Consider the following 13623-nt stretch of genomic DNA (forward strand, 5'->3'; position numbering starts at 1 on the left):
CGGGGGGGGGGCATCGGGGGGGGGGGGGAATTTGCTCGCCATCACTGTGTGCACTCCTGGGGCACAGGGGACACCCATGCCCCCAGTTCTGCGTGCAGGGCGGGGTTGGCTGTAGGCTGCTAACTGCAGACTCGGGCTCCCTGCCCTGCTACCTTCCCCTGAGGCCCCCACAGCCCAGTGGGTGTGATCCAGCACTGCAGGGCATAGCGGGGCTGCACTGGGCAGCTGCTTGCTGTTGTGAGCCCTGCACTGCTTTGGAGAGGTACCTCCTGAGTGCACAACAGCATCAGGGGCAGTGGCACAGGGCTGTGCCCCTCACTGCTGGCGTGCGAGGAGTGGACATGTCACCAGGGCAGCATGGAGCTCACAGCAGCAAGCAACTTCCCCGTGAACCCCACTGTGCCTTGCAGCACCGGCTTGTACTTGCTGGGTTACGGAGGCCCTGAGTGAGGGAAGCAGGGCGGGAGCCCGAGCCTGCCTCTGCCCCACGCGCAGATCTGGGGGAATGTACAAAGTGGCAGGGAGCCACCCCCCCTCCCCTGCCTGAGCCCTCAGCAGGCAAGAAGCAGGTAGCAGGGTGGGGGATCCAGGCTCCGCTCTGCTGCAGTGGCTGCCATATCCTGCTGGAGACAGGGGGGCTGTGGACTTGGGTCCCTGGCCCTGTAGCTCTGGCAGCTTGGGGCCCATTCTGGCAGGGCTGGGAGTGGGAACAGTGGCCTGGGAGGTGGGGGGGAGTGAGGGGCATTGCCTTTCATTTTAATAATGAATGTAGGGGTTTTTAAAAAAATCAGAGAATTTGCAAATTTTTTATCCTGGAAAACCAGGATCCCTAGTTATCATTACCAATTACAGATACCACAGAACTTAGATATGAAAGAGAACTATTAGATCAACCAGCTCATCACTCTGTCAGCATATCTAGCGTTTTGTCTTTTGTCAGCAGCACTATGATTTGCTATATAACTGTATTACCAGAATAAACTGCATTTATGAAATATATACATGACTTCAGTGAAACTAAGCAAAATCTTATCTATGCTTCCACCAAGATTGCTTATGATTTAACTCTGTGAGACGTAGAAACATACTGTAGTTCTTCTGAAAACATCCGATCTCTTTTTACTATCTCACAGCAATGAAATCATCACTGATATTGCTTCCCATCACTTACAGTACACATTTCTCCTGGAAAAGAATCTATAGTCTTTACAGAAATTATATGGAATTATACTTATTCCACAAATTAGTGAAATTCCAGGCCCTAAAATGATGGATGGTTTCAAACGTGACATTCTAGCAAGCTTTCCTTCACAAAAGAGTGCAGAACAGACAGGTTTTCTATACATGAAAACTACAAACGGGGCAATTTAAGTGACAAACAAGGAAGGACTATTTGGCAGCTTCTGGACCATAGCATTAAAGCTAACTTATCTTAGCAGGTATCTTGCCAATGACTAGCATGTCCCTTTTTTGTAATCAAGTGACAAGGCTAATAACCTAACAGCATTATATTGGTCTAGTGTTTTACTAGGTAGGTAACTTTGTCCATTTAAATTTTAACAATATAAAGATGCCCAGGATATGAGATGATGGACTCTGATAAATGAAATACATAAAATTAGAAACTCAGGATGGAAGGGTCTCAAGGGACACCTGCGCAGATGTAGGACTCACTATTCCTAAGCCATCCCTATTCAACCACTGATGATGATGTTCTGCTCATTGAGTTCAATAAAAAATTCTTTTTTTTTAAAAGAAAAAAGAGGACCGTATATTTAAAGAGGACTACATTACTGTATTAGAGTATTTTGTTTCACAAACCCAAGCCAAACGCTTGGTGCTATTTGCCAGAAAACAAATCGATAACATGCTTCTACTAAAATTTAAAATCTGAAATCCAACCATCCAATGAGTTCACTAGGTGTCACAGAGTGTACTCCAGGGGATGCTCTCTCAGGATCACTGCAGCCTTGTCTGGTCTCTGAGTGCTCCTACACACATGCAACGAGCCTGCTCCAACATGCTGGAAATCCAGTGCATCAGAGCAGTCTCAAGTAATAAATTTTAAAAATGGCAGTGGGGCGCTTTGAACTAAAGCTCATCAGACATGTTTTATTTCAAGGTGCACCACCGCTATTTTGTCAGCGTGGAGATGAGTGGCGACTCTGATACATGCGACACGTGAGGCTACCAGAGTGCACCATGTGTATCAGCATCGCTGTGCATCTCTGCGCTGACAAAATGGTGGCAGCGCACTTTGAAATAAAACATCTCTGATGAGCTTTAGTTCAAAGTGCCCCGCCACCTTTTTTTCAGCACAAGGATATGTGGTGACACTGATACACGTGATGCATGGGCACTTCTAATTAGCACAGCTTGCTAATTAAAGTGCCCGGCATCGCACTATAAAAATGCCCTGAGAACGGAGCCAGGTCTCGTCTGATTTCTCATTTGTGTAAAAAAATTTTAAGGTGGCACAAATGTGGAGTAAACAGATGTCCTTAGCCTTGTATATATAACCTATAAACCAATTTCCAGGAGCAAACCTCTAAACGTCATTTTCTAAGCCAACACCACCCATCATGGTGTGGGACTCCCTGCTTTCCCTGCTCAGCCAGCCCCACAAGCTGGCTGGCATGCGGGGATTGGGGGGAAGCACCCAGCATTCCCTGCAGAGCTGGAGCAGTGGGGTACACCGGTGTTCCTCCACCCAGTGCAAGTGTGGAGCATCAGGGCACACTGGCTGTACCCCTGCCCAGCCGGCACATTCCCTCGCTGTCCCTGACCCCAGTGCGAGTCTAAAGCAGTGGGGAAAGTGGTGGTTTTCCTCACCTAGCCAGCCCTACAGAACTGGGAAAGCCTAAAACGCAATCAACACCCACCACAATAAAGCAGCAGAGTCAATTACCACCTTTTGTTGCACCACTGATTTTTGGATCATGTGAAGCAACAAAGGGTAAGGGTATCTGCTTACTCCACATTTGTGCCACCTTAAACATGTATTAGAATGGTTTAGGATGGGCAGCAGGGCTTAACTGATTTCTAAAAAGCTTGGGTCTCACACAGTTTCACAGCCTTCAAAGCAGACAGGCTGTCTAACACAAGGCCAATGGACACACACAGTCTGGGAAACTGGGGGCATGTATCATACTGTTCCATAACATGAGATATGGTGGCACCAGCTAACAAGACCCCACCTCAGGGGGCCCTGCCAAGTCTGTTTTGGGGGTACAGACCAAATTAGGAGAAAGCCAGGAAAGACCAAATTAGCATGTGTGCATTTGATGAGCTACGTGGATGTACAATGACCACAGAGAGAGATCAACCAGCGACAGCCATGGATCAAGTGTCATCAGGAGGGAAGAAGAATACAAAAGCAGAGACTTGAGAATAACATCCTCAGTTGCGTTTTCAGGTGTCACCAAATTACATTAGACAAGATGCTTATTTATTTGTACCTTCCTCAATCTATACCTCTGTCATTCATATAAACACCAAACTCTGATGATTTTCGTAAGGATGATACTTAAACGTTTGTAAAGTGCTTTGAATTAAAAGTACTGTGTAAATGGAGAATTAATCACCTCTTACCCTTTGCTGTAAAGGGTATTTGTCTTCAGCTGAAGAAAGGATTCATATTAACCCTTCTGCTTTAGGTATCTCACGCAGCTAAGCACATAGTTTAAGTTCTTTCCTAAAATGTAGCTTCAGTATGAAGACCATGGGCAAACACAGGACTACAAACTCTTTAGAAAAAACACAATGGTCTTTAGTCTATGTTAAGCCTGTAATTCAATAGCAATACTTTCTAATTGATACAGTACTGTAGTAGCTGACAGAGCTAAACTAACAGGATCTGCTCTTCTAACAAACAAAAATATACCACCAGCTACATTTTGCTGGAATTTATCTATGCTTTTGAACAAAGAAGCATGCAAGTAGTGAACTATACCATAAAAGAGACAGGGAAAAATTACCATAGCACTGCTACTAGACTGAAAGATATAAACCAAGTTACCGCTGCAACATAAGTTTTAACATAAAAGGCCTGACTAGATACTTCATCTAATTTTTCTTATTCATGCAAACAAACCATTGGCTTTAAAAAAAAAAAAAAGTTTTCATCATATTTTTCCATGCTATGGGGCAGTGTGGTTTAGCAGCAAGGTAGGTGCCACATTTATATCCTGCCATAGATAGAAGACATTGCAAAACATCAAAGAAGGTGAAGAACTTGCTGCATAATTCTTGGCAGACAAGGTTCTTTGGGTAAATCCGAAATCTTTTATTAGGCCAACTCAAATAGTTGGAAAAATTGTTCTGTACAAATTGCTTTTGGGTACAAATACCCTTCTGTCAGGTTGAGGAAGCATTTGCAGTTGGTCCATGCTCTTCCTGGACAGAATAGTAAAAAACAGAATTTTACTATTCTGTCCAGGAACAGCACAGACCAACTACAGATGCTTCCTCAGACTGATGAAGGGTATTTGTACTTGAAAGCTTGCAAAAAAATTTTTTTCCAACTATCTGAATTGGTCTAATAAAAGATAATGGATTTACCCAAAGAATCTTGTCTGCCTATGGCCTCCAAACATAGATCTAGAGCAAAAGAAATCTGAGCCCTATTAACATTCAAGGAGAACTATGTTGATAGTGGTAGTACTATCCCAAAAATCAAGCAGCCCTGTGTGACACTTCCCCATTCACCCCATGGCTAGGGGCAGAAGTTACACATAAACTGCTATAAGTGATTGGACACCAGTTCAAATCTGTGACACAACAGAAGTTCAGTGCATATAAACTGCTTTCAAAATGGCTGAAACCAGTTTAAGATAAACATGGATGGACGTAATATCAGACTTAACTAATTTAGGTTAAATTGCTTTATTGAACTATTGTTCCAAATCCTTGTGAACTCAGAAAAAATACTGAGAGCAGAGGGGAAAAATACTTAATATAATAATCATTACTGTAATTGGTTATTTGATTCCTTTCTCTAATACAACAAAAATGCCATATCAAATAACTTGCCAATGAACCTCTGAAAGCAGCTTCTTGTTTGTTATGTTCTATTTACTGTCAGCTCCTTATATTAAAAGCATAGATGTTAAACAGCTGCATAGTCTCTTATGGGGATGCAAAGGTCTCCAGTCAAAAACATCCAAACTGGCTGCTGTACTGGGCTAAGAACCTTAAATGTTGTTATCTTGTGTCTGCAGGTAAAGTTGGAATATCAACAAAGCTGAAAACAGATCGCACTTCATGAAAGAAGGTTCTTAAGCAAGACTGTCTATATGATGATATCAAAAGCTATTGTAATCTCTACTGAGACCTCAACAAATTATGCCCCAACAACCTTCTACCCGCGTTCTAAAGCTGCTCATAGCATTCAGCAGAATTGTCTCAGTGCTGTGACCCGAAACCAGAAAGGAAAGTCTCAAGCACTTTGTTAACAGGTAAGCAAGATAAAAAAGAACAACCACTCAAACACGCAGAGAAAACTGTAGGCTGAAAAACGAAGGATCAAGAAGTTTCTTCCACAAAAACCTTTAGATTTGCACTTAGACAGTTTGATGAGAGTCTAAAATATTGTTAAAAATAAAATTTCAGTTATAGAATCACAGAAAGTCAGGGCAAGTCAAGTAAGAGTGATTACCTTGAGTGGGCATGTCTGCATGCACACATATATTTGCATGTACACATAGAGAACAAGGATCCTCCCATTTGGTATTCTCAACTCAAAAGGTAAAAGCCTCGCTTCCATGAAAACAGTACGAGTTCTACCACTGCTTTTTGAGGGGGTGTACAGAAGTTACATTTTTTTGTGAGATGAGGCCCCCGGAAACGCTCTGTAGCCACATCACAAAGGTCTGATGTAGTATCAGACTGGGATACTCTAAATCAGACCTCCTTAAGAAACCTGTGTACAGGAATTTTGGGCAATTCCACCCACATCCCATGTGGCTTTGCAGGGGTGGGGGAGAATAAAAATGGAGCCCCCTTGCTGCACAGGCCTGGACCAGCTACCCCTGCTGCAGTCTTGGTAGGTAGGGGGGGGAGCAGAGCCAGGCCTGCAAGGTGGGGGGCTCCCTTCCCTCCCCCTGCCAGCCCTGGGCATGGCAGCCGTGAGGTTGCTGCTGTCAAGAAATTTGCAAGGGGTGGGGGGGCAGGGGTGAGGGAAGGGAGCCCCCCCACCACCATACAGGCCTAGCCAGGCTCCCCCCAAGAACTGTCCCTCCCCCATCCCAGCTGCTGCTGTTGACAATTACCAGCTGGGGGAGGCCAGTGACTGAGAAAAGGGGTGGTCTAGAAGCCTCCTGGAGAGGCTCTGTCTGCTGGCCGGGGCCCATGCAGGGAGGATCTAAGCTCCCCCAGCACAACCCACAGGCAAATGAATGTTGGGTTCCGTGGTGCTCTAACTCATGGTGCTTTGTGTAAAGTGCCTTGAGCTAGAGTGCCTCCCCAACAGGCTGCTTGAACCTCTGTACACACCTTGAGAAACCAGGATTTCATTCATATCTTTTAATTTAATATGCCTACGTCCTCACAGGCAAACCAGAAGAGAGTAATGCATGGACTAGAGTCTAAGAACTCTACTCTGAAAGGTCCTCAAAGTTATTTTCAGTATACAGCTCTCTCTTTCATTCTTCTAAAAAATTAGGCTTCCTGCTAGTTATGTTTTAAAATAGGAATCTCTTCTAGGAATTGTGTTTTTTGACAAATACAGAAGCAAAACCTACCCCCCAAGCTTATCCCTGAAATTTGTTTCATATTGTACTCTTAATATTTGGCCTTCTCCACATTTATACACACCAAGAAAATGAGAGAGCACACAAAACTGTAAAGACAGAACCCAAGTATCAAGCAATCTGAAGGTGGGGCAGTTTACTGATGCTCTGTACAAAACATAGGAGATAAAGAAAAAAGGAAGCGGGAAGCTTTGTAATCGAGCCCCGTATGGTATATTAGAGTTTATCTTAGCTCCTTAATGCTTCCTAATTGTTTTTTAATCCAACCAAACAAAAATTCAAGTTGCTTCTAGGAGCATAGATGTGTAGGAAGATATGAGATGTATAAATCCCCAAGAGGAACCCTGTCCTAAAAACACATGACAGTTTCAGGCTCCTGAGATTATAGAATTCTGAGCATCCCAAGATAGGACGAGAATGACATTTCAGATTAAAAACAAAGTGTATGAAGTCATAGCAGAACACTACCTAGGAATTAGCCACTGAAAACAGGTCTGGAATGTTGCTGTAGCCATGATGGTCTAGGAAATGTTGAGAGGCAAGGATTTTTTATGCTATCTTTTCTTGGACCAACTATAGTTGGGAGATGTTGGACAAGCTTCCTCAGGTTATCCGAGGGAGTGCACTTGATACCTCGAAACTTGTCAAAAACAACTCTCTTAACTATACAATTGGTCCAATAGAAGACAAGACAAAAAACCTTAACCTACCACTGGAAAACAAACAAACAAAAAAACTTATTTCAATTGTCCAGTTTCATATGGGAAAACAGGCTTTACAAAAAATTACTGAAATTCATCTGTGGAAACTTAACGAGGTTGTGTTAAATGCACAAGGCCATAGGATTGTACCTATTTCGACGTAACGGCTAGGCAGATCTCGCATTTCACTGGCATGGCGTTCCTTTACTGAGCATATCTAGAAAGACAAAGATTTGTATCATTAACATTTGTTACAAAAATATTTTTGCATCATGTGTTACTTTGGAACCATGAATTCCTAGAACTACAGCCCTGCAAAGCTGGGGCTGAGAGTCTCCTCAGCTGCAAGACTCCCAGCCCCAGCTGGGCATGGTGCACTCTTGCAACTGGGAACTCAATCAGCAGGCAGGGCTTTCAGCTGCAGAAGCAGACCCTGCTCCATGTGCAAACTAAAGCTGGATAGCAGCCAGCTATAAAGTTGGTACATATTTTCCAAGGTCTAACTTTATAGCTGATGGGACATTTTATGGTGAAAGGTACTTTACATTTGTAGCTTGTCTCAGTTAAGTGCACAATTAACCAGTTAATTGTACAATACCTGTAACATGTAGCAGGCTTCTGATTGACAAAACTGCTCTAGGTGCATGAATCTTATAACACAGATACCAATACCAAGACGCAGTAAAAAACTGGCAAACTTATAATAAAACCTCATGGTCTATCAAACTCTTCAGGATTGTAACAACATGAAAGATTTTATGACTTTACCTATCTTTCTTTCCCCTCCCTCTCCATCTGCTCTTTCCAAACACTTTTAATTTCTCACTGAGCACTGATGTATCACTTTGTTATTAGAAAGCATCTAATGTGCTTGTAACAAAACTCTTGTCAGATGCCAGTCTGAGCAAATCATACAGTCTCCAAAGCATGTGTTTGAAATGCCAGCACCCTGCTAAAGCAGGTCTGAAAGAAATGCAAACAAACTTCTTCCTCACCTTTTTCTATGGTTGACTGAAATTAACCCTGTCTTTTTTTTTTTACTTAGCAGGGTCAACAATGATACAAAGAACCTTACGATATGGTGTTCCTGTTTATGCTAAGCAAAATAAAAATTCAACAACCTTCTAAGAGATTTCAAAGGCGGAACTCTCTCAAAGCCACAAAACAGGAAAATTCCCCTGAGGATTACATGAACTGTACATGCACAGAGAAATCTGTCTGACCACTGGGTGTCTGTTATTACTCCTCCTCATGAGGGTCAGCCCAATGACATTTCTATGGCAGCAGGAGTTCTGCACACAGTAGTCAAACCAAATTCCATTCTTTTTGATTGTCTTTGCTTTTCAGAAATAATCTTCTGTTTGCCTGTGATAACAGCAAGCATTTATTACAAAGACAGGTAATTGTACCTTTACTGAATTTCCCCAGCCAATAATCAGCGTTAAATTGTCCTTCCAGCAAAGGCTGCAGGGATACATATCTGGACGAAGGCTTATATTATCTCGAGGCACATTGGTAATTCTTTGCTTGGAGATCATGTCAAGTATCTTCACACCCTGGAAGTTTAAATACAACACAACTTTATTTAATATGACACCTTCCCGACAAACTTCATTTCAAACATTCCACCGTGTCAGGATTTACAAGATAGTGTAAGCAGTTTTTGGTTCAAATAATAGGAAATGGCTGTACAAAATGGATGCACGATAGAAAAATATTAACATTCAATAAGACCAATATAAGCCAGTAGAAAAAAAATTAAAAAGGTACAGACCAGAAAGGAAATGATATAATTGTATGCACAATTTAGATGAGATGATATAGGAGTTGACAGAAAGGGAAAGAAAGGAAGAGAAAACCAGGCAAGAAACAAAATCTGTCCCAGACAAAATGGAGCCCCAAAGCAGAAATATCTGTGAAATGGTAGAAAGGAGACAGTGCTAGATGTGCAGATGGATTGAGAAGAGAAGCCCACAAGCTGGTCAGTAAGGCAAGTGCATATGATACTTTTAAAGGATTCAATCCAAACCCAAAGACAAAGAAGAAACATATTAGAAAGATGCAAGATGCATAACGGGTTACTTTTAGAATTAGGAGCTAGCCCCCTCCTCAATCTACAGAACTTTCAGAAAGACTTTACAGGAATTTGTGCAATGTTCCTCATTAAATTTACTAGGAATAATGTTCTCTAGAGAAGGATAAGCCTACTGGATCTTGCAGATTTGGCAGAAAGCAAGGCACTGCAATTCATTTCAGGGTAATTTTGGGAAAAGTATGATTATACACAGGGAGAACAACCATAGTGTTATTGGCTATGGGGGAGAATCCACAGGTATCAGTATAATTTTAAGCAGAATTACCTCCTAATAAGACATTCTCATTTACCTGCAGGCAGAGCGGAGTGGAACTACACAGTATACCCTGTTCTGCTACTGGGCCACCTTTGAAAGCTTTCTAAGTCTCTTCTCTGTGGGGTTCTAGCTAATAAGTTGTGAGAAACATCACCTTTCTTGGTCCCAAATCTGAAGAAAAAGCTACGGCCTGTGTGGGAACACAGGCTTATCAGGACCAAACAACCATATTCCTCACAACATGCAAGACTTGCCAGTCCTTGCACTGCTTGGTAGGAACTTCCATCTCATCATCTATGCATTACCCTTTCCCGAAGGATTAGAAATAAATGGGTGGAAAAGAGAATTACTTGTCAACTGCTTTAAATCTCTTCCCAACTGGTCCCACAGTCACGTGCCCAATTCTGAGTGCAGTTTTCCACTTTTCCATAGACTACAAAGGTACCAGAAAACCTAGTATCCTATGCGGCTGGTACTATTCTCAGGGGAAACAGAAAATCTGTGTTTCTATCCAATTGCAACATACTGGAAGCAGAGAATTTCCATCTTGGAAAGTGAAAAGGTATGAAGCCAGTCTTCTCTTCCCCTACAAATTGCCCCCTAAACATTTTTATTGCTCTCCCTCCAATTTTCATTGCCTCTCCAATTTGTCCACATCCTTCTTGTAGCATTGGGCTCAAAACCGGACACAGTATTCACCAGTGCCAAATAGAGAGGAATAATCACTTCCATCCATCTGCTGGCAACACTCCTACTAATGCAGCCCAATATGCTGTTAGCCTTCTTTGTAACAAGGGCACACTGTTAACTCATATTTAGGTTCTTATCCACTGTAACTCCCAGGTCCTTTTCTGCAGAGCTGCTGCTTAGCCAGTCAGTCGCCAGTCGTACCAGTGCATGAGACTGTTCTACCCTAGGTGCAGGACTTTGTGCCTATCCTTAAAGAACTTCATGAGATTTCTTTTGGTCCAATCCCCCAATTTGTTTTGGTCTCTCTGAATCCTAGCCCTACAGTCCCCGTATTTACTAATCCCCACAGCCTGGTGTCATCTGCAAACTTGCTTGAGGGTGCCTTCCATCCCATCTTCCAGATCACTGATGAAGATACGCCTGCTTTGCACGTCAAAGCATACAATCATTTCTGAAATGTGCCTGTTTGGCCATGACTGGGAGGCTCTAGAGTGAAAAGCATGAACCTTTCATGCCTTGAGCAAAAGCACTAAGGCCAATATTCTTCAACATGTTAAGCACCCTCCCACTGGATTTAAATTGGAGTTATGCAACTAAACCCCTTTAAAGATTTGGAGCCAAGTTATATAAAATGGAGCTGTAACAAACTAATAGGGGTGCACCAATAGAGATTTTGGGGGCCGATACCACTAGCCTATTTTTGTATCGGAAATTGGAGGCACATCGGAGGCATATCGACCTCCAATTTCCGATACTGCTGCATCCAGCTGGTAAGTCTGTTGTGATGGAAGGAGAGGGGGGAGGGAAGGGATGTGGGGGGGGCAGATCAAGGCCTCCTGCAGTGAGGGAGGGAGCGGGGCTGGGGCAGGCGCTGCCCAGCAGGGGCAGGGGGGGACAGAGCTGTGGCTCATCCAGGGGGTGCGGTGAGGGGGACCAGCTCCGGCCGCTACACACATCCCAGGAGGGTACCATGGGGCAGGGGGGTGTGCCTTGGATCTGTGCAGGGCAGAGCAGGGTAGGCTGCTGCAGTGGGCTGGGGCCGGGGGCCATGCCGGGCTCTTCCCGGAGGGGTGGGGGCTAGGCCACACTGCACTCGGGGCGGGTGGCAGTGGTGCTGGGAGGCAGGCAATGCCCCTTCCCTCCCCATCCACCACAACTGATTTACCAGCTGCACGCAGCTCTCCAAGCTGCTGAGCTGCACTCTTTGCTGCCTGCCTGCGTGCTGCACTGCTCTGCGGCTGCACACACATGGGCATTTATCAGCTAAATTATCAGCCACATCGGGCCAATTTCTGATATAGTCAATTTTCTTTATATTGGTACCGATGCGATATCAGACCAAAGTATCTATGCACCTCTACAAATTGATTCTTTGTGAATCGGGTATAGATGGGAACAGAAGCAGACAGAAGTTGGTTACATAAACTCCTGACATATAATTTTGCCTAAGTAACGTGACGGTTCTTTCCAAATATCAGAAATCCAACAGGTTTGCACGTAACATGTCAGAAGGCAAAGTATACAAGGGAAGAAATAAAACCAACACAAAAAGTTACGATGGTATAAAAAGCATTCCTTAAGTGAGCTCAACAGAATAGAACATAAACTAGGCTAGGAAAAGAATATCCTGGAAATAAAAGAGGCAAAGAGAAAATAAAGGTCCAATAGCCAAATATATTAATCTTTTGAAGGGCAAGAGTCATTTCATTTTTCATATAAAATAGGCTTGACCATGACTTTTTGACTCTGACAGATGGTTCTCAACATTTTATTAGTATTCTGCATCCCTATGTGGTGCACTCTCTGGGGATGCCTCTCCTCCACTGTCATATCTACTTCCAGCAGATTCCCCATGAATATATATTTTAATTGTGTGGCTCTGGAAAGAATGAACCTCAAATTGTGCTAATACCAGAAAGATCAAGTGGCAGTAGAAGCTAGATCCCTATAGCAGACTCATTCATAAGGCATATATGAGCAGTAAAAGCTCAGGTCTGTCTATAAGATACCTTTTGAAACTGGATCAGAGCAACATCTAAAAAATGCCATTAATGTCACAGCTTCAAACATCACAGGAGTAAAATTTTCCTAAAGTACCTAATTTTCATTTAAAAAAAAAATGATACTTAAGAACCTATATCACTGATAGGTACTTTACAAAAATTTCCCTAGGCTGGCTACTTGCTAGTAGTGGGGTTTGAAGCTTTTACCTAAATTATGCCTTGTATTTGCAAAGTTGGTACAATGTGTTACTCAAGAAAATCAACACTATGATTGTGACCATCCCTTTTGGTCTTAAAATCTATGAATTATACTTCTGGGGAAAAGATTTATCTTCTGCTAAGCATTTTGTTAATCCAAAATTAGGATTTTTTTGGTGAAACCTTGGAATCATGTCTCGTTAGATTTGCACCTATTCAACATTTTAATGCTACTAGTTTGCTTAAATCAAGATTCACAAATTTGACTTAAACTGGCAGTCTACCAGAGTATATGATGTTAATCCAAACCATTGCTTTACAATGGTGCAAGATATCTGTGTCTGTAGAAGGGGTATATACAGTTGTTAAGTCTTTCTAGTTTTAAAGAGTTGATTGTAAGAGCATGAGGAGGAGCCACGTGCAAGCACTAATGGGGTAGAAGTGGGTGCGTGTATAAAACACACCTCAGAACATCCATCAGTGCTGGACTGCCTTATATAGTTAATAATTTGAACACAGTCAAACAGTTTACAAAATAAGTATTTGGACACCTGATGCTATTTCAAAATTTTTAGGACTATCAGTCAATTGTACATACCAAGATATTTCTATATAGCTGCAAAGAACAGCAAGGAAATACTTACCATGTTATTAGCCCAAGCAATTAAATGTCCTCTCCATTTTACATTTCTTATATTTCCTTCTCCTTCATGTAAAACAGAAGGCTTCCATCTGTTCATCCAATTCTTGTCATATAACAACAACTGTAGAGACGTGTAACAACAAGAAAAACAGTTGTATGAAGTCATGCCGTCTGTAATGGATTAGTATGTTTGATTTATGGTTTGTAACATGCTCACAGTTCAAGGGGTGAAGGGTGGGGACCAAAGAGAGGGAAGTAAATAAGGTCAAACATTTAAGATGGATTACA

The 13623-nt window shown here is 42.6% G+C and overlaps 1 protein-coding gene across 4 annotated transcripts in view; it reads right to left on the reverse strand.

Annotated features, from left to right (window-relative positions):
- The window catches only part of VPS41 (VPS41, HOPS complex subunit), a 185012-nt gene that overhangs the window by 70466 nt on the left and 100923 nt on the right, over positions 1-13623 (reverse strand). For all 4 annotated transcript variants that reach the window (XM_019509076.1, XM_019509074.1, XM_019509075.1 and 1 more), the window contains 3 exons: positions 13337-13456; positions 8860-9006; positions 7601-7667 (listed from right to left, as the gene is read on the reverse strand). In XM_019509076.1, coding sequence (XP_019364621.1) covers positions 7601-7667; positions 8860-9006; positions 13337-13456 — 334 coding nt within the window. The remainder of the gene's footprint in view (positions 1-7600; positions 7668-8859; positions 9007-13336; positions 13457-13623) is intronic.

Source organism: Gavialis gangeticus, unplaced genomic scaffold (genome assembly GCF_001723915.1).
Source record: "Gavialis gangeticus isolate Ggan-Ray unplaced genomic scaffold, GavGan_comp1, whole genome shotgun sequence".
Lineage (NCBI taxonomy): Eukaryota > Metazoa > Chordata > Crocodylia > Gavialidae > Gavialis > Gavialis gangeticus.